The following is a 22,721-nucleotide window of genomic DNA, read 5'->3' as shown; positions in this document are numbered from 1 at the left end:
GATCTGCTTTGGCCCACGACTATCAAATTTCTTACATGCCTGGTGCTGTTAGCCCTCCTTGACAATTCTGTGGCCTTCTTAGAACATAACCTAATGATTCATGGTTACATAATGCCATTGTGACATAAATTCTTTGGTATTTATTTTCCAGTTGGAGAGTTCAGCGCAGTCAGATTCAGGATGAAAGCTCGAAAGCCAAAAGTGGAGAAGCTATTAAACCAGATAGCTGGGGTGTACAGGAAGATGATTGGGGAGATTCCGCAGTTACCATGGAAACTAAAGACTGGTGCGATGATGCTGATGACTGGGGAGAGGAGGATGATTCTGTTGCCATGACAACTAAAAAGGACGCAAATTCAATTGATGATTTACAATTTAAACAAATGAACATTGTGAATGAAGTTTCCGATGACAATAGTAACCATAGCGATGAAACGCAGCAGACTGATGTAGTTCAAAGCGAGGTTCCGAATATTGATACCGATTCTGTGAGACACGTGTTTGATCTGTTAGCAACTGGTGATAGAGGACACAAAACAGAACTAACGGCAAATTCTAAATCAGAACAATTAGGCCTACCCTTTGATTCGTATTATTTGAGTGTGGTTGATGAAAGTGACTTTCAAACAGAAAATATCGAAGTTGACAGTCTATTAAAGAATTATGAAAAGAATTGTGGGGGTGATCTGAAATCTTTGTTTAAGAGGTAAGCTCTATCAAGATTTCTTCTAGCTATGTTAAGCACTGGTGTATCTAGAAAATGCCCAAAGTGGAGGCTAAAAATGAGAGATGTCTTTCCGAGATGAGGCCAGGGGGGTCGCAGCTCTGGGGTCTGTAATGAAACATGTCTTACATGAGACGCGTTGATTCGTTAAAAATAAGGTCAAAGGAATAGCTGTATCAGAAGGGGATTATATAGTTGTCTTTTAGGTGATAAGATGCCATGGGTATCAATCCTCTTAAGGATGAAAAAACAATTCCACAAAGTTCCAACAATATTAAGTATATTTACATTTGTTTCTGGGTCCATTTCAGCCAAAATGACAGAGTGGGGTCAGGTGCCCGAGAAGAGTATGAAAAATCAGAGATAAGGGGAGATAAGCATTCACATAAATTCTTAAAAAGATTGAAGAGATGCCCTCAGCAATGTATAAGGTAAGGTAGATAACTTTAAGGAAATTTTCACTTTAGTTTGAATGCAGTAAAATGCACTGTTAAGTGGACCTAACCATGAAATAGATCTACTGTTATCAAAATACCATAACTAACACTGCTGTCCTGGATAAATATTTCCTTCATTGCACAGTGCAGAATGTTGCCTTCAAAGTAGGATGCTGACCTCCATGCCTTTTAATTTTTTAAGGTATGAGTGGAATGGAGAGCCGTTTTTTATAACCAAGCCTTCTAAAGATCAACAAAGGGAGCTAACTTGTCCGAACTGTAGAAGTCAATGTGTTTTTGAACTACAATTGATGCCACCATTAGTCAACTATCTTCACAATTCACATGGTAAGACTTTACTTGAAAACCTGAACTGGTAGTAAGATGACTTAATGAATTGAATGGCATTCTAACAGAGCAAGGGGTATCACACTCAGTGACTAGTTAGATTGCTGTCTGCTAGTGTAGTTGTAGCTCAGTCATCAGATAGAGGGAGGTCTCACTCTGCAGACAGTCAGTTGTCCACTGCATGGGCATTAAGCATTAACTTGGGGACCCCTCTCAATAAGTTCGATAGCTAAGGTATCAACCCTGTGTTGAATCGCAAACCTTTCCATCTAACTGCTCGGACAGTCTGATTGTTGTCTGCTAGGGTAATGGAATAGCTGATTGGCAAGTTGAACTATCTAATTTTAGAAGTAACTGGTATTATATTCTATGTTTCAGGTGATAGTAGTGAATTTGGAACTGTTATAATATTTACGTGTAAAGATAGTTGTTGGTCATCAAACCAGAGACTAATGGAAGAGACCAGTATAGTCCAGTCTGATCCTGATAGTCATCTATTCAAAATCTAATGTTTTTTCAGTAATCTTTTTAGCTTGTTAACTTATAAGAAGATAACACTGTTACAAAATTCTGAGTTCTTCTGTCCCATGTCCTCTGCAATTTGATTAGATTTTACGCTAACGAATACAGCCAATCAGAGCCCTTGTTAGTAAGACTGTAAACAATATGGATATCCGTGTGTGTAATCGCAGGCTTGGATTGGCTGTATTGGTTAGCGTCTCTAATATAAATCAATGCTTAGTGGGTTGATCCCTTTAATTCAATTTTCTAAAAATATAGGGCTTGGGTTAGATTTTAAGTGGATAAGCCTCTCTAATTTTAATTCATTGTAAAAAATAAGTGGGTTGACAGCTTTAATTGAATTTTCTTAAAAAACAGAGCCCTTTTATTAAAATTTAACTTGATCAGTCTCTTTAATTTTAATTTCCATCATTCTTATATGGGTTGACACCTTTAAATCAATTTTAATAGAATAACCTAGGAGATTGTTATCTAAGTTTAAAAAGTAAACATAAGGCTTATATATCTTATACACATTAATCTGTTTTCGTACAGCGATATCTTACTACTCTACTCTGAAGATCTCCTAATGTTAATATTTGATCAAACAGGTTTCACACTTTTAAGGAGATTATCAATGGTTTATTATGTGGTTTTAATCACCTTACTAAAATATTCAACATTTATATATGCACCCATTCATACCTAGGCCAAACTTTCATATAAACTATTATTAAAAATATCTTAAGAATTTAATACACTGACGTTTCTATGAATCGTTAGGGGAGGGGCCACAAAACTGTCAAGGAAGGAATGGGGCAAAGAGCATCAGGCATTTAAGAACTCAATGATAATAAACTGAGGGATGGGGTTGGGGGGGGGGGGGGGGGGCTCAAGCCACTAGACAATCAGCTTGCTTGCACATGACCTAAAGGGAGATAGTGGTCTAATTATTTGCTTTACCAGTTGAAGTTTGACAAGGAGTGCTGACAGCTTTACACGTGCGGAAAGACAAAAGCATTGCAAGAACCACAGACATCTGATTGAAAATTAGAATGGTGCAAATTGATGCTATCAGTGTCCCTGATAAACATATGAAATTTAGAAAGCCTCATTACAATCCCTTTAAGAGAATTGTACAAACATGTCTTAAGTGAAATATCATGACCTGCCTCTAGCAATAAAAAAACACGTCATGATTGAGTTATTGTGTTCTTCACAGGTCATCTGTGACAGGTGGGTGCTTTTTGAAGTGTCCAGTGACCATAGTTTGACCATAATAAGTCCTCAGCTTAATGAGCAAGGCTATTATGACTTTTTGTGATTTGAATACTAAATACATGCTTTTCTTTTTGAATAATTTGGACAAAATACCAAACTGGTCAAGTTTGAAAAGAGTGCTGTTGTCTAGAAGACGCCACTATCACAAAAGCTGCTAATAATATCTCAGGGCCTTTGTGATAGTGACATCATTTAAGTGAACCACACATGTTCGACTTCTAATAGGAATGGTGTAAATCAATGCTATCAGTGTCCCAGATACACATAAGAAATTAAGTTACAATCTCTTTAAAATGACACAGTTAAGAAAGCGTCCAGAATAATATTTTGTCACAATGCTCGAGGGATATTCATCTCAACAACAGACCTCTCTTCAATCAACCTGTTTATTTGAAATACGAGTTCTATATTTTTTGTTATTGACAAGACCCCAATGGCTAGTTTATAATAATTTAATAACAAATTAGGCTCTTTATATTCTATAGATAGACTATTTTATATTGTTCTCTTATAGACCAACATTTAATACTTGACTAAACTTAAATTACTCTGACAAGTGCCTTCATTTTCTTTTTTTTTACTTATAAAATGTTGAGCAAACGTAAAGGACAAAATACAATAAAATAAAATAAATAAATAGAAAAATAAATAAAAAATAAAAAAAATAAATAAATAAATAAATTAATTAATTAATTAAAAAAAAATTTCTGATTTCATAAACTTACCCTTCTAAATAAATATCTTTCAACCAAAAAGTGATATTTGTGAGAAGGTATGGCTAGAGGAGTTGAAGATTAGTTGATGACATTGGTAATATTTTTACGAGGACATTGTGTAGTATCTCAGATCTGTTATTTTATTATCTTCATATAATCTGTAATAAAAACAAAAATCTTATTTATCTTAAACATCTACTAGCTAAGGTCACCTTAATGGCACAATCCCACATTTTTACCCTGTTAGATATGGAGGTTCACAAGTAGTGTAACAATGCATTGCCTAGGTTTGAATCCTCCTCAAGATAACAATTCAGATGCCTCAGCCTGTGATTTCGAGTGTCTAATTTCAACCTTTATCAACTTACAACTATAATCCTATCAGTAACCAAACTGAGCATAAAAAACTGTCCATAAAAACTGAACTAGAGAACCTTTTTTTGAAAGTGATAAACCCTAAAAAGGACCAAGTTAAAACTCTATAAAAACACTGTGAACTACATTAAAGGGTGACATTAGAGCCACCCCCTAGGGGTAAGAGGTCACTGGGGTCATTTAGGGTCAGCAAATTTCAACTTTTTGAAAGACTATAAATTTATTGCTGTAGATGCGGTACAATAGGGGTCAGTAGGAGGGTCAGGCTTGTACTGTTTGATGATGATTTATTTATCTTTAAGGACAGTTGGGATATCAAATGAGCCCCTATTACTCTTCAAACTTCTCTTTAACTTAATAATTCTTCACCAAAGGTTAATTCTCTACTTGTCATCTACATGAAGCCCATATTGTGGTCAAAATCCATGGATTTAAAGGTATAGAGTCATGTAGAATGTATAGATATAGACACAAAGAGGATTTTATGATTTGAAAATGATGTCATAGTATTCAAGCCCTCCATGCAACTTAGCTACATCCCTCCCCTAAATCTTAGATTTGAATTTGCGGAATGTAATGTCATCATATCTTCAGCACTCCATGTAAGTGAGCTACAGTCCTCTCTTAAATTAACCATAAAGAACATACAGAAGAATTTTGAAGAAGAGAAAAGTTGTAATTTTCCCAGTATGTGATTGTCAACTATGATATATTAATGGAGAAAGCTGATATACGTATTGTGAATGAAAGGACTGAACATAATGCGGCCCTTTTTGCAAAACAAAAATAGACGAATTAGGGGGATTTTTTCCACGATTTTTCTTGTGCACCACAATTTTGTTTAAAAAGAAAATTTCCCACACAGCCATTGCTTTCATTAGGAGCTATTAGACCCCAAAAATTTGGAGTTTCAAGTTTCTATAATGAATAAAATAGGGGACTAATGGATATTTAATGATGAGAATTTGCAGTAGACTTGAAAATAGACCTGAACCCTTTTAAACTGTGAGAAAAAAGGGAGCAGGTGCTTGTTATACAACTGGATATAAAACAAGAGCAGGTTAATGCTACTGTCCTCGCAAAAATTTCTCTCATTGCACACTGCATGGCATTGACGTCCTTATGAGCCCAAACAGGTGAAGAAAAGTAGGATGTAAACTCCATTCCGAGTTGTTTCAGAATTTTATACAACGGGCTATAACATGTATAACATGCAAGAAAGATTATCATTATATAAGGGCATTATAGATTAGAATTAAACAGGTGTCCCTTTTTAAACATTAATAACTTAGTTTCTTCTTCTATATTGTCTTTTACTCAACCATGTCTTCTTGCTTAGTCTAGAGTTGGTTAAATCTGCCCCTTCTTAATCTTGCCTTATACGTTTTATCTTAGGTATGTTAAATCTGCCCCTTCAACCATCCTGTCAAATTAGTGTTAAGTAGATTTGCCTTCCAATATATGTTTCTAAGAGAAAGAGCCAAAGCTTTTAAAAGAACATCTTCACAATGTTGAGCTAATAAGAACTGCGTCTAATACCTTGACTGCAATAGCCACCTTTCTTGTATCACAGAATGTAGCGATGTGATTGGATCCTTGATCTAGAAGCTGTATTTGCTAGCGTACAATCCAATCAAATCATAGTTCATAATAGATTGACATTGTGATGGTGTCTAAAGAGGAGGGCAAATCACACTAACTTTTGAAGAAAATGGGAAGGTAAAGGGCACAGTGTACCAACCTAACCAACACAAGAAGTGACTGTAGGGTGTAATAGGAAGTTACCTTTAAGACAAGCTGTAGATTGGAGTATATAACAGTGATACAGAGCTGATCTGGTAGTTAACTAGTTTACATGTGACAACTCTAGTTACAAATTTAACAACTTGGAAGTTAGTTCGACAAAACCGAATTAAAATTAAAAACTTAAGTGACAGTTTAAAAAGTAGGAACTTTGTCAAATTTCGTAGAGAAATAACAACTTATAGTGACAGATAAAAAACTTGGAATTTGTGAAATAAAATAAGGAATTTAGCACTAAAGTGAATATTTCAAAAAACTTGAATTTGAATATTCTGTAACCTATATGTGAGTTTTCATTTTAAAGTTGGAAAAAGAAACTTTAATATCGTAAATTCAGTGAATGATTATGTGAATTTCAGAGTGATTTTTATAATACACTTTTATCTTTACAACAAAGAAGACTAAAAAAAACAATTTGAAAAAGATCCTTTGTTGTCAATTTGTGAATGTTAAAAGAGCTACAGATTTTGATTAATCATTTAAAAAAATTGATGACAGTTATTTAAACTATCAGTTAGGCGGTAAACGTGTTGAGGTGATGAGATTTGATATAGATTTCTAACGTAAGGTGTGAAAAACAAACTTAATTAATTGATTTGATGGATATTTAAATATAATGATGTGTTGTTTATGGAAGACATGATACGCTGATTTGTTAGTTTATAAACAGAGTTTACCGCTTTCATGTGAATTCAATATTGAGGAATTGCTACGAGCTAAGAAAATAATTTTAAGTTCATACGTGTTAATGTAGCCTCTTTTGTTAGTTAGAATTTGTAGGAGAAAAGAGAATTTAAATTCAAAACTTGTAACACAGGCTAATATAAGAACTTACGATTCCAACTGGACAATATTTGGAAGTTGAAAACTATCAGAACAGTAACTAATGATATTGACAGTTTGTTTTGTTAATATCAGTCTATGTGAAGAGGTTTAGAAGGGAGTGTTTCAAGTAAAGATATTTAAATTAAACAGGTAAATCTTCCACATATTTCTTCCTTACAAACTTTACAATCCACGATTTCAATTCAAAATTTAATAATTTATGCATTGACTCATCTTCACAATGTTAAGCTATAACGAACTGTCTCTTATACCTTGACTACAATAGTCATCTTTTCTTGTATCACAGAAGTTTGTCAATGCAGTGATTTGATTGTATTGTATGCTAGCAAGTAACGCTAATCAGAGCCTTAAAACCCAACACACCAACTCATCTTAGTATCTCTTAGAGTGAAATGCATTTCCTTAGATTAATATAAACATGACACAGAGCTTTAGTCAGACATGACCGGTAAATACAACCTAAAGTAAGAATAGACCTCACTACTTCACTCCATAAACCAATTGTTTAAAATGCACACAGCAAACAGAAAACGACTTTGAAGTTTTGTTTTAACAAATTTAAAATTCATTGCTAGTCGAAGTCTTTTAACAGTTCAACAACAAAGCTGAATAACAAACCTGACTTGAAAGTTAACAGGGAAATCGTGGAGATTCTTACAATGATGTTTGGACTGATATTAAGGTCAAAGAATTGTCTTTATTAAAGGGATGTAGCCATTTAATTATTTGCTTTTATAACATCAAGTAAAGATACCCTCTCCATAGTGATTACTATCACTGTGTATGGTTGTGAATAATGAAAGTGGTCATGAGTTTCAAACGCAATTCTAATGTAACTGAGTTATTCATAATGCAATCATACTCATCTGGTGATCACTATGGTCGTCACATAATCTTACCCTGTCACCATAGTGATTACCAGTTGTATATGATTGTGAATAATGAAAGTGGTCATGAGTTCTGAACTAAACACACAACTCAGTTACATGAGAGTTGTGTTCGAATCTTATGACTTCTATTCTTATTCCAATCATACACAACTTGTGATTGATATGGTGTGAGAGCCACTCAAGTCTAAGAGTTGATGATCCTGCCTACGATGTCTAACCCTTGGTTCCACTTCTTAATAATGACGCTTTAGTTTCTCAATTATCCACAAAAAGAAGAAATAATATCCATATCTTACATGGATAATAACTTAGCTCCTATCACAATTTAAATAAAAAACTTTGACGAACATATCCCTTAAAATAGCAGACAGACTCTTAATATAATTAAAGAGGTACCTGGTACCCAACATTGAGTTCAATAATTAGATGAATCTATCACTTTAAAGTATTGACAACTAGACAAATATATTTTACTAATGAACTCAACAGTCAAAGAACAAAACTTTTTGTTGCCAAAATCCAGAAATTTTTACACAAAAACTAAAGAAAAGTCAGAAAAGGTCAGTTAGGCTAAAGAAATTCTTTAAGATTAGAAAAATTACTGTTTTAATTATATTAACAATTAAAGAGATTATAAAGAAGTTTTCAAACCAAAATAAACATTACTGACTATGTGAACTCTCCGTGAGCGAAGAGATCAAAACAACAAGAAAAGTCAAGCAGGATCTTTAAGAATCAATGTGAGATAATCCCAGGGATAAAGGTGTAATCCTAAAATCCTATAATCTGATAACTTATTACATGATCCGTATTAACTAAACAATAGACTGTAATCAATCTTGTAATATATTGTTACATTATTCAAATAGTTTACTATAATCTGGATAAAATTCATTTATTTATTTACATTTTACACTGAATCATTAGCATCTTTTGTGTACATTGTCATTGTATGCTACAATACTTCCCTATACAAGCACTGGCCTAGGCCACAAGTATTAGGTGTTATAGAAGATACTCTCATATAGAAACACTGTACAAGAAGATACTCTCCTATAAGCACTGGTCGAGGTCAGAAGTAGAGGCCATAGATTTGAGAGTGAGAATGTCCATGGAGAGATTTACAAAATTAACAAATTCAAATATAGCCAATGTAATGGCTTTATAAATTATAAACGAAGAACAAACTATGTATATTTTTTGAACAAGCTAAATTTCAGAGAACAAAGGTACTCTGATCAATACATTTCTAAAAGATTTTTAACAGATTTGTCATGTGTATTGTTGACATGTTTTTGATGTTGTTTGTTTGTTTATTTTGGTTGGTATGGAAACTGTCAACATCGCACCATCACGTACCAGATTAAAGAATATCATATTCTAAATAAATACACGGAAAGAGATCGATGTTCGTCGATATTGCCTTTTATGTACTGGATAATTGGTCTTATGTACTGGATAATTGGTCTATATGCATCAATCTTCACAATGTCAAGTTATTAAAAACTTATTACTTAGACCTTGACTGTAATAACCACTATTCTTATATCAAGATATGATATCGCTTTGTGTTCATAGACGTTCTGTCAAGGCTTCTGATTAGCTGTATTCACTAGCATACAATCCAATCAAATCGCTGCATCTGTAATACAAGAATGGTGGCTAGTGCAGTCAAGGTATGAGTACAAAGTTCGTAATAACTTCACATTGTGAAGATTATCTGCATCCTACTATGCACCTTTCATAGAGTCCACATAGCTAATTTTGTTTATTAATATTACTGAAAGAAGTACTAAATTGACACCAACAACATTTACAAAATGAACAAAAAGTTAACTATCAAATCACACGTTTTATACATGCTTGAATAAATCTTTTAGAAACTGAAATTTAATTTGGGTACACCAACTTATTTGATTAATTTTCATTATTCAATGAGGAAATCATCGTTTTTTACGCCCTTACTTGAAATTAAATTTTTAAATCGTTACTTAATTGTATATTACGAAGAACATGGGTGTTAACCATATCAAATAATTTTAATAGCAAATTCATTTTCAAACCACCCTAAACAAATCATCACAAAGAGCTCAAGTATTCCGGCTGGCTTTTCAGAACACCTGATGCTACATTGGGATTGGGTTTGTCAACTTGGCATCCCTTCTTGTATAATAAACAATAGCTAATAATGTTGATCTGTCAATTCGTCATCTCCTTCAGAGAGTCCACATAGCTAAATTTATATACAGAGTAGATATCTTTGAACAAAGAAGTTAAAAATTCAAAATACCATTGGCAAAATATTTGCAGATATGATTACATTTTTTTTTGTCTGTTATGACCTTTGTGGTTGAGATCCCAAGCGGAAAGACATTCTTTGTTCAAAATGTATCTTCTTCTTAATTGTGGAATTTGAAGTGGAGGGTCTACATTTTTCTAGTTAAGATCTCTGATATCAAAACATTTAGAAATAGAGAAATCCCTATTGGAAGTTAAAATACTTTAGTTTAAGAAAAACTTGAAGAGACAGGCTCACCATTTGTTTGTCCAATCGTACCTTAGTCTCAGAATCAGGAATGTTTTTAGCTTAGTTAATCAGTAATAGATTTTACATCTTACTGAAATTGGAGCCCTTAAATCTATGTGTGTGTCCAGAATTATCCACGCTTGAAAGTTAAAATGATGACTCGTGAAATATAAAGATAAATTGCTTTGAAGTATACTTGTGTGATTGTGCGATTCTAGTAGTTCTGAAGACTATTTACATATATTGAAGACCCAAATCAACCCCTAAAAAAAGGTGAATCATGGCCTTTAAGTTATTATTAAACATATTGAAAAGTATTATCACATTATCTTACGCCATATAAAACAGCATATTGGTTTTCCAGTATCAAATTTAAAGAAAATACAACCTTGAAAAGAAACCCCCTGCCCTCTAGCCTATACAGGATAAAGAGTTAGTAGAATATTCAAGTAATAATAAGGTTCTGAAGAGTTTTAGTATTATATAATTAAAAGTAAATAAGGAGAGAAAAGGGCTAGATGAAAGGTAAAACTAGAAGAGTCTCACTTACTATGTACAGTAAAGATAAAGCCAAACAGTTTTAAGGAGATGTTTGCTGCAAAGTTTTGCCACAGTGGCAAGTTGACATTCTTGAATTCTGGGCAGGACAGAGCATTAGGCTTCTCATTTTCTATTACCAACTGTCAAGGGATCTTTAACTGCACTGCCTGTAGCATACAGGACCTTAGTTAATCGTCCCATCTGGACGACTAGAAGCTTTTTATGTGCATACCCTTCAATTGAATACTCGACCTTCAAGTTAGCAAGCGAGCACCTCATAGAGCTCCTGCGGCTCGCTGCCAAGAGGTAAATAAAAGGGCAATATGGTTAATCAAACTACCAGGTATAAAAAGTGGGTTTGTAATAGATTATAATGTTGATAGACTAGTTAGATAAAGGGTTTTAGTTTCCTTTTCATAAGACTTGTATAACATAAGAGTACTAAAAACCCTTCACCAAATTTCTATAGGCTAGGAAATAATAGGAGTTTTGTTTCATGAAAATTTGACAGCGTTGTCTGAATTGATTAGGAACTTGTGACAATTTCTACAGGCCATTTCTATAGGTGTTTATTGAAAGCAAGGAATAGGAGTCTTGTTTCATGAAAATTCACCATGCATGTCTGACTAAACACAAGTATATCTTAGCAAATTAGGGCCCTTATAGTTCTACACTTCCTGATGAAGATGGAGATGGTACCTACATATTTTATCCCTGTCACAGATGGTGGTCAGAGGGTATGCAAACCTGTTGCTCAGACTCGGATGGAAATCTAAGGCCAGGAAAGATCCTTGGTGATTTGAAAAAGGAAAATAAGAGTAACCTAATAAGAAACAGCTGTGTAATGCCAATTTTCATCTAAATTCATTGCCCAATTCAAGTTCTGCAAGTTTATTACTAAGATATTTTATGACCTAGATCCATTGTAAATTAATCATTCAACTATTAAGAACGCCCTACTTGATATACTTTCTGCTATAATATAGAATAAAACATCTCATCATATGGATCAGTAACAAGTATACAAGTTTCTTAAAGAGAGCAGTCAGCATTTTCAGGGGTTCATTTTAGTCTTGATAACGTGTAAATAGCCTTCAGAAGTACAAGAACTGCATGAAAATCTCATAATTCCTTCAAATATATCTTAAACTAGAATTCTACTTTCTATTTCTATATCTGGCGTTGTCAAGCAAAGACAAGTCGTCATTTTAACTTTCAAATTTAGATAATACATGGACACACATGGATTTAAAGACTCAAATTTCGACGGTGAGCTGTGAACACTGTAACTGATTCCAATATCTCAAACTATGGTACAATTGGTCGAACAGATGGGCACACGTGTCCCTTTAAACCTCAAATTGTTTCAATAAAAACTTATTTTTAGTTCTGATATAGGCAATTATATATTTAGTGTATTACTACTCTCTGAACCGAATCACAATTAACATATTTTTGACAAACGCCATGACAATTAGTTCCACTAAAAATCTTTCTATTGAAATAGAACTAGGTTTAAATATTTCATAAAATATCTAGGTCCATTATTTTTGTATCTTATTCTAATTAAGGATAATCTATAAAAATTAATTATACCACTCAAGAAAGGGTCGCTTCGTAAACTTGACCCAATTTGAGGGGTGGTATTCAATCATTTTTCAAACTAGAGTAATTATTTTTTATCTTCTTTGTTTACCCTATTAGCCTAAGAACTCGAGCTCACGCCTAAAATCTTTATCAACTACTGTGTCAGTAGGACAAGCTCCACCTTCAACATCTAATGCCACTGTGCAAGTAAGTTTTCCATCGCGTTTGGAGAGTCCATGTAGTTAAATAAATGTCTTGCAAACTCTTAAAAGTAATAAACCTTTGCTTTACTACCTGTAATAATATCAGCCATAACTTAAAGTAATTTTAGGCTAACAGTTATCTGATTGGTCAATCACTAAATCAATTTTAAGTTAGTTTTAATCAACTTATTAACCAATCAAATTTCTTTTAAAGATTATGAAACAAGGCCCAAAATATGGCACATGAACCACTGTTGTATGCCCTTTAATGAGCTAAATGTCCTTTCCTTAAAGCAGAATACAGTTAATAAAACTATAACCTTTTGTGAAATTTTCTTGAAAATACGCTTCTGAACTAGCCAGGACATGCTGTAAGAAAACAATCCTAGCCTCTGGCAAATCACCTGGACGCAAATACTTCAAGCGTTTTTTGTTCCCACTTACTACAGCCTAAAATCATAAATATTTGCATTAGGACAAAAGGAGATGATCTTATGAATAGAAATGGTCCATGACAATCTGTTCATAAATTGGTTTACATATTCATTAATACATTAGTTGAAAAGAGAGGGTGAAAAGAGCTCACCCTGTTTGACCCCTTGTTTACATGTGTTCATTAGACCCATTATAAATCCTATAACTATTCAATAAATCCTTTAATAGTTTTGAAATAAGCCTCTTACATGACTGGCCAGGTTTGGATAAGGAGTTTAAACAACATTAGTGGTCTTCAAGTTTTTTTGGCCTTTTTAATAGATGTGTCAAGTGTTTTTTGGCTCTTTTATGTCACACTATATTTGGCCTCATCAGATGTGTCAAATTTGTTTTCGTCTTTTCAAGGCAACTGAATAATTTGTGAAGCAATTGATCAAGTGAAAAAATAATAATTTTTCCAAGCAACAACAGGCCATGACCGAAGTTTAAAATCTCTAGTGAAAATAATCATAAAACGTCAGATTAGGTTTATCAAAATTTCTGCCTCACTACATTTAAGTATGAGAGTTTTCAGATTGAAATAATAAGATTACAAACTTTGGCCATATACAATTATATCTGTTATTGTTCCAAACCAAAATCTAAATTCAAACTGTCCAATTAAAAATTATAACACAATTCTAAAACCTTGTGAACTCATTAAAAGAAGTCTTGTATAATTTCTGCAAGTGTCATATTTGAAAAAGTTTGCATTAGAATTTTTTTTTACAATTAAAATTGACAAGACACTTTAAAACTTTCCTCTTCTTTACCTTGTGAACTCATTAGAAGAAATATTGTATAATTTCTATGGCTGTCTTGAAGGTGGTCTGTTGATTTTATATTCATGATGCTGTTATTAGTCACACCCCTGATTCTGACTGATTGTTGATTCTATATAGTCACACCAAATGAAAACAACTCATTATCCTCTAATTCTGTTGACTCAGTTTGCCTATTAGCGGGGATATGTTCATGAAAATTTGCATAAATTTTGGCAATAATTAGTATACTTTCTAAAATATTTGAATGAACGTGAAGCCTCCAAAATAATTTTCTAAAAAATATCTATAAATTAGTTGTCTATGTACAACTCTCTTTTGCCCAAATTTGTGTCACCACGCCTTGGATAAGAATTGATTTTTTTAATAATGTTTTGAATAAATTTGTCTTACATATTGAGGCGCACGTCAATGACACAACAAATACAGATTCAGATCAAGATAAGATCTTCCAACTTTTAAACATTCAAAAAACTTTTCAAAAAAACCATTGCAATTTATATTCTTACGCAAAAGTTAGTTTCCTATTAAAAAAAGTAGTGCATTTAGATTGCCTTAAGCATGCTACTTCATGTCAAAAAATTGATAAAATGTTTTAAATTTGCATAAATTGATGAAAATATGTGATTGGTAAAGGCAGACAAGACAGATACAGTCTCTACCATCCTTAATTTAATGATAAAAATATCTTGTGACATTCAAATATTCCATAATGCATAAACTACATTTCAATTGTTTTAAATCAACACCGAAATCTATTTTAATAGAGTTTAGTTATCTAAATATTCAACCTTAAAAGTGATAGAAAAATGAAAGCAACATATCAGATGTAAGTGTATCTATCAGATTAATACTGTATTTAAATTAATAGACTACAGAGCGATATGGCTTTGATTTCAATAGTCTACATCACAACTAGTGATTACACGACAAGCCACATTTAAACATTTAAAAAATGAGGTAAAAAAAAAAGAGTTATGTTTGTGAAAAAGATCAAAGGTAGCAGAACTCTCTGATATCAAATGGGAGGTTATAAAAGTAGTTATTACTCAATGTCTCAATCAATCTACTGGCTGGTTTCTCTCTCATAGTGATACAGGTTGGAAATAATGAAATGAATGGAGTTTTACATCCTACTCTTCTGCACCATGTGGGCTAATGAAGATAGGCAATGTCATGCAGTGTGCAATGAGGGAAAATATTGCCAGGACAGCGGCATTAGCCTACTCTGTAGCACACTAGGCTGCCATTTTTTCCTATATGAAAGACTAAAAGCTATTTCTATGTCAGCCCCTTCAACCTGCATCACTGACAGGGGAAACTGGGTTGAAAAATCCGAAGGTATCATCTTGACCTAGGTTGGGATTGAACTCTGGAACTTTCTGTTAGTAAGCAAGTGTCTGAACTGAACCAATCTAGTCCTATTCCTACCTATCAAAATAAAGCTTTATTTTCTATTTTCACTAAAAGTAAGTATTGTTTTAATAAAAGATTGGTTACCATGGTAACAATAATATGAAATTAATTAATCTATCACATATTGTCTGGTATAATCACAACTACACGATTATTTGATAGTACCACAATAACTGATGTTCTAAAAACTGTTAAAGAGAGGGCCAGTACTTATGTAAGTATATTGCTGACAATCAATCAATATTAATACCAGCATCAAGAATAATGCCCAACCCTCTTGGCATTGATCTTTCTGGGATTATTGGAGGAAAGATGACTTACCCGTCTTTCACACTGACATGGATTAGAAACCTCAACCACCATTTGTTTCACATAACCATGTAAATGGCAATATTTCAATGCTTTAACCATCCATGCTACTAAGTGTGAAATGGTTTGACTGGTAAAAAAAATAGAAACAGAACTCCTGCTGACTAGATGAGTCTAACACCTACACTACACTATACTATACTAGACAATGAATATACTCTAGATATAGGGTATAACTTGACTGGTAAAAACAATAGATACAGAACTCCTGCTGACTAGATGAGTCTAACACCTACACTATACTACTAGGATACCAGACACATACATTATGTTAGAAATAGAGTATAACTAGACTGGTAAAAACAGTAGAAACAGAACTCCTGCTGACTAGATGAGTCTAACACCTACACTATACTACTAGGATACCAGACACCTACATTATGTTAGAAATAGAGTATAACTAGACTGGTAAAAACAGTAGAAACAGAACTCCTGCTGACTAGATGAGTCTAACACCTACACTATACTACTAGGATACCAGACACCTACATTATGTTAAGATTGTCACTGAGATGACAGTTGAATGGAAACAGTTGACTATGGCTTCAATACTCCACTAGGTTTCATACTTATAATGTGTATTACTAGGGATACATTCTAAAATGAGGTAATTTGTTTGAAAAGGAAGGTTTTATGAGTGATTCATGGTTTAAATTTAACTTGCATAAATTCTTGTTTGTGAGGTACGTTTCTAATCTTTATCATTTGGCTGTGTTAGTCAAAATATTGTGCTGTATAAATGGTTTGGTGATCTACATTTTCTCTATAATCTTTTGGTGTATTGCAATCATACAAGATATTGTGAGCTAAATTCTTTCATGGATTTGAGGGACAAATTGATACAAGAACAGTGGCTATTGTAGTCAAGGTATAAGATGCTGTTTGTAATAGTTTGACATTGTCAAATTGTGAAAACCCAAACCCACCATTCATAAAGTGGAATAGCTCAGTTGGTAGCGAGCTAGATCGTCGTCTGCTAGGCAATTAGGTGCCGTGGGTTTGAATCCTCCTCAAGGTACGAAAATAAGTAATAAGAAATGTCTGTGCCAGTGATTCCGAGAGGCAGCCCAATGTCATCTTGAACTCAATTCAAAACAATTCAAGTTCAGACGTCCTTATATTGGAAAATGTCTGAAGTCTAAGAAGTATTTAGGTTGTTTGATTTAAAATGTGGATTATGTTTTAACTATGAGCACCTTTGTTTTGTTATTTGTTGTTACGGATTAGACCTGGATTTCAAACACTCTTTAAATCTCAGTTTTACTATTCTTGCCTTCTTAAACTCTTTAACTCTGTATTGTTGAGATCAAGGTTTGAACTGTGAAGATTTGAAGAGGATTATTTTAAAATAAAAGAAAGGTATGTCTGTCATTGTGTGAAAGGAAGTCTTAGAGAGTAGAGGTAAGATGCCATTCTTCTGAGTTTTGGTAGGGGAAGAGGTGGGTAGAAGAGAGAAGGCTGAGGAAGAGGGGAAGATGGGGGTAAGAGAAGGGTAAGAGAGGGATGAGGAGGGTATGAGAGAGGGAAGGGGGTGAGAAGATAAAGGGTAGGGAAGGAGAAGAGAAGCCATTCTTTGAGTTTTGGTTGGGGAAGAGAGGAAAGAGAGGAAGTAGGGAAGGGTAGTTAACTCTCTCTCCCCACCCCTCTACCCCTCTGTAAGTAATAAGTAATGTACTAGTATAAGAGAAGAATGTTACTAAGTTTAAGTGTCAAATGTAACATGTGTTTAACATACACTGCCACCTTAAATAAATAAACTTCTATATAAAGTTAGTTAATTCACTAGTCATGGTGCTGTAATATATTTTAAGGAAATAACACAGCTAATCCAGGCTACAGTATAACCTGAATTGAAGTGGAGTTTTACATCCTACTTGTCTGTTAAAATTAGGCTGAGAGAAACAGGCAATCACTTGTTTTTCTAGGAAATTTTAGTTGAAGGGGCTAAAAATTTTCTAGGGGTGGTGGGCCACAGGTGATTCTTTCACTATGTAGAATGATAAAAATTGGAAATTGGGGAGTCAACCTCCTAAAAATGCCACTGCAGGAAACACCATGCAGTGTGCTTTAAAAGACATTTTGTCAATACAGGAGTTGAGATCACAGAATCACTAAGAGCTCACAGGCACATGCTGCCCAACCCCCATCATTTTAATAGATGTACTAAGGCAAGGAAATGCAAGTGTCTAACTCACTAAGCTCTCTTTCTTCACAATAAAATAAAAATGTAGGGGTTAAATAAAAACTAAGTGTACCTACACCCATGTGGAGTTACAAGTCTTTTGTCAAGCTGTCATATCAATCGTATTTCTAAATACATCGTTTTATCTCTTATTTCATATACTACAGCTAAATTTCAGGCTTATAATCTTATCTTAATGCATGTTATCATTATATTACATGTCAATACACGATATAGTCTGCTATCAGGATATAAATACCCCCCAAAAAAGGACTTTATATACAATTATGAAGGATTTTAGAAAACGAAGACGACTTGACAAGCATTTATACAAGACAATTTGGAAGATTTATAAAACTCTGGCCCCCGTTTCACTAAGTTTTGTGATAACAGCCATAATATATGTAGGTTTTATCATTGAATATTCAACTGAGCAATACGGGAGCTTTACGTTCTATATACCAGCTAATTTCCACTTGGTTGATTGGAGAGGATTAAAGCCATGCAGTTTGCAATGGGGGAAATTTTCTAGGATTATTTCTATTTAACAAGTGAGTTTGATCCTTTAAGTATATTTGTACAAGTGGGTATCCTCCTTGAAGTTTTGTGACTGTAGTGTGTATTTAAATACATGGGTATGCTCCTTCAAGTATTGCGATTACAGCAATTGTATCTGTAGTTTTTATCATTGTCACTAAAAGTAGAGTCTATAGAGAGATGTGTTAAGAGACTTTCAATGAAGTTGTGAAAACTAAATCAGAACTGACAGCATTGAATAATTTATACACTAATATTATACCATACAAATAGACTCAAAATAATTCAAGTCAAGGACAGTAACTCTGCAAAACCAATGTGAAAATTCATAAAATAAAAACCCTTTCGAAGCTCTACCAACAAAAATAGACCACATTAAAATCATTAAACACAACAATAACAACAATAGAGTAAATAAACAAACAATAAAAGTTAATGATGCCTAAATCATGACTGTAAACAAGAGTTATAAGATATTGGTCATAAATGTCAAAACTGACGTCATGTCGTACCCTATAGACAATTGAATATCTTAATTAAAGGCCCTTGTTCAACATTTTGGGGTTGATTTGGGTCTTGAATATATGTAAATAGTCTTCAGAAGTATTAGAACAATCGCATAATTCCTTTAATTATATCTCAAACAAGAAATTTCATTCGCTATTTCTATATACGTCTTATCTATATATGGCAGAGTCTCCAGAAATGACATGACCTGTTCTAAGTAGGCACATACACCAGGCAAGGTGATATCTAGATTACTAGTCATTGTTGAAATAACTAATAAATAAAATGACAATTTCTACATATTGTTATGACAGATCAAATTAATTTAATAATAGAGATATTTAAGACCATGTTTAAGATAAATTAGATAGTCTCCTGTCATAACTCACAGTCAGCTGATATATCATACCAGTCCAGAAGTAGGTAATTTCCTTTCAAATTGATGTATTCCAATGCTGAAATCCACAGTCTCTACTTGTGACCTAGGCCAGTGCTTTTTATAAGGGAGTATCTCTTATAAAATCTTAAATACAGGCTATATATCAATATTTCGTATCTTCATAACACATAATGAATTGCAAATTATTCAAATCGGAAGCCAAATTATTCAAAGCCAGGTATCTACCATCTTTACAATGTCAAACTATTACTAATTTCACCGTACCTTGACTGCAATAGCCACCTTTCATGTATTTTGGAATGCAGCGATTTGATTAGATTGTACGATAGCAAATACAGCCAATGAAAGCCTTCAACAGTATGCCTGCCAACCATCAGCCAAAAAGATTACAGTCAAAGTCAAGGGTTCTGATTGGCTGTATTCTTTAGTGTACAATCCAATCAAATCACTGCATTTACAAGCTTGCGTGATATAAGAAAGGTGGCTATTGCAGTTTCTGATTGTGTCATGCTTTGAACAAGATTTTTAGTTATAGGAATATTTTTTTTATTGATTTTCCTACAAGCTATATTGTAATTGTCAATGTATTTTAAAACAGATATTAGCTTTGTTACAGAAATATACTTCAAACTTAACAGACGACTGAAGATGAATCAAAGCCCCCTTTCTTCAACTTGTCAAACACGAAATAAATCTGTACTTAATATAGACAATAGCAGTCTTAAACTGTCAATGACAATCTTGTTATCCTTTTTCACCAAACACAAATGTCCGAGTTTCCTCATAAATTTATCAAAAAGCGTTTGTAAGATTTTAAAAATAACATCTAATCATTTCTATTTATATACTGATCATAAATTTTATTTTTATATTGTATCTTGTTTTCAATTTATTTCATATATCATAGGATACTTTCAATAACAACTCGGCAAAAATAGTAGAGATTAATTTCTATTTTGAATTCAATGCATATTATATGATGAAGCTTTCAATAACAACTAGGCAAGAATTTTGTTTGGATTAAATTTTATGTTTATATTTGTCTTGTTTTGAATTCATTATAATATATTTCTTTTCAGAAAAAAATGGTTTTAAATTTTAATCAACCACTGGAAGAGTGACAAGAGATCTTCAGTATGGGAGGTAAAAAAGAGGAATCGTCGCCAGGAAAAGAACAGAGGCGACCTCTATCAATAATAGTTGAGAGTGACGATAATAAAGACGGCAACAGTAGTGAAGAAGATAAGATAACTCGAAAAAATGTTGATAAATTAAGTGAAAATGGCCGCAATAAAATCGTTGTGCCGACAATTGAGATCACAGACTGTGTGACGGAAACTAATAATAACGTAGAAAAGAAAGATGGAGAGGACCCGGAGCAGCAGGATGATGATCTTCTGAAAGATTCAGATTTACAACTTCTTAAACAGGTCAGGGCACCATATTTTCTTAGCAATTCTGATTCATTTTTCAAATGTTCCCCTTTGTACTTCCATTTTAATCCCCCCACCCCTAAATTTCTGTCTTTGTGTTCTACCCATAATCTTTTTATCTTATTTCTTTGACAAATGAACAGAATTCTCAATATTTGGTTGCTATGGTTTCAGATGACAACAAGATTAAAACTGAGCACCAGACGTCAGAGTTATACTGTGTGGAAATCACAGTTCATAGACAGATCTCCAAAACTATTCCGTGCCAGTAAACCAATCCTGTCTCGTGACGGTTCTGACAACAAGTTAACATCAGAACGGAAACAGAGAATAGACGATGCCTTAGATTGGCTGAGAAAGGAATTGGTAGGGATCATAATTTTCTATTAAAAAAAAGAAACAACCGATTAGGTTCGTTCACAAGGATCTAACAGCTGATACTTGGCCAAACTTCTTGATAATGATTTTACAAAGATAGCAACTTGGGTTCACAAGGATCCTTTCTACCAACTATTCCTTGGCCAAACCTCTTGGTAATGATTTTACAAGGATAACAACTTAGGTACATGAGAAAACTCTCTACCAGCTGGTACTTGGCCAAACCTCATGGCATTGATCTTTCCCGGATAATCCGTACCCACTAACAGCTTAAACATGCACATGTAAAGCACAAATTGCCTGTTAATGCTCCCTAGACCAGCCTTTCCAAGTCATTTTTTAAATCCAAAATATTGTTGTCTTTTCCAGCATGAAATGAGAGTTCAGGATCAGGAATTAGCCAGACAGTTTTTATCCCTGAAACAGGACATACAACAACTCAAACTGACCAAAAGTTGTGAGGAACACGAGGAGATGTTAGAGGACATTCAATGTGAACTTCAAGAACTGGACGATCTTCCTGATGTTCTTGATCTTCCAGCGTATAAAACAGGGGACAATCCTTTAAAACATCTTGGAGTGACACGAATGAACCTTCATAGCCGTAGATTTTCTACATGTTAGCGAATGGGACTTTGAATAGTTGAAAATTTGAATGTGAACTCGAGGAACATCCTTGATTTTCGAGCATGTGAAATAACGGACAATCCTTAAGTTCCTTGATAATTCAATGGGAACTTCAAGAATGCATTTAATAACAAGGTGCTTGTGATTTTGTGAACCAAGGAATTTCTCCATAAAAAAGGGGGAATAACTCATGGAGCATCAGAGAAGTGTTCTTAATCTATTGTGAATGTGAGATTCAGCTTTTAATGTGAACATTTTATGGGCTTGAGACACCCAGAAAATTTTAGGACTGGATGATGACAGGTGATGTTCTTGCACATCCAGTACCTCGCTACAAACATTAACAGAAGAACTTCAAAAGAAGGTGTTGTTAATGCAGCATGGAGTGGTCACCCGTCTTGAACACATGGAGTCACTGTGCATGACTGGAATAATAAACTCAGTATCCCAATCTGGGTTCTTGTATTCATGCTTATAATTATGAAAGAAAGAAAGAATGAATGAATGAATAAATGAAGGAATGAGAGAATGAATGAAAAGAATGAATGAATAAACAAATTAATTACTCACTGAATTGATCACAAAAATGATTAATGAACAAATAAATGAATGAACAAATAAATGAATGAATGAATGAATGAATGAATGAATGAATGAATGAATGAATGAATGAATGAATATTATCGTGTTTTATCAGGAAGAAAAGTTATTGATGTAAAATAAAATGTAAAATAAAATAAATTATTTATCTAAGCAAGCTTATACATCTTTTTTATAACATCATTCTGAATTTTACCCAAATAAACTGTTTTTATACCAAACAATCAGCTTAAAGCAA

The 22,721-nt window shown here is 33.5% G+C and overlaps 2 protein-coding genes across 2 annotated transcripts; both read left to right on the top strand.

Annotated features, from left to right (window-relative positions):
* Positions 1-581: 581 nt before the first annotated feature.
* Positions 582-2,012, top strand: LOTGIDRAFT_87533 (hypothetical protein; the record flags this gene model as incomplete). The annotated part of the gene is made up of 4 exons (XM_009047706.1): positions 582-706; positions 1,048-1,155; positions 1,364-1,509; positions 1,888-2,012. Coding segments are annotated over 4 exons (504 nt in total), but the record flags the coding sequence as incomplete, so codon positions are not given.
* A 19,070-nt stretch (positions 2,013-21,082) lies between these two features.
* LOTGIDRAFT_224463 (hypothetical protein) lies at positions 21,083-22,638 on the top strand. Its single transcript, XM_009047705.1, has 2 exons — positions 21,083-21,244; positions 21,626-22,638. The coding sequence occupies exon 2, from the start codon at positions 21,632-21,634 to the stop codon at positions 21,878-21,880; it is 249 nt and encodes an 82-aa protein (XP_009045953.1). The 5' UTR covers positions 21,083-21,244; positions 21,626-21,631; the 3' UTR covers positions 21,881-22,638.
* Positions 22,639-22,721: the final 83 nt, after the last annotated feature.

This window comes from Lottia gigantea (genome assembly GCF_000327385.1).
Source record: "Lottia gigantea unplaced genomic scaffold LOTGIsca_115, whole genome shotgun sequence".
NCBI lineage: Eukaryota > Metazoa > Mollusca > Gastropoda > Lottiidae > Lottia > Lottia gigantea.
Note: the sequence above shows the minus strand (reverse complement) of the source record. Positions and strands in the feature narration are given on the sequence as shown.

Bases quoted from the DNA above. Each gene is read 5' to 3' on its own strand.
- LOTGIDRAFT_224463 (XM_009047705.1), top strand. From the start codon at position 21,632: ATGAGAGTTCAGGATCAGGAATTAGCCAGACAGTTTTTATCCCTGAAA.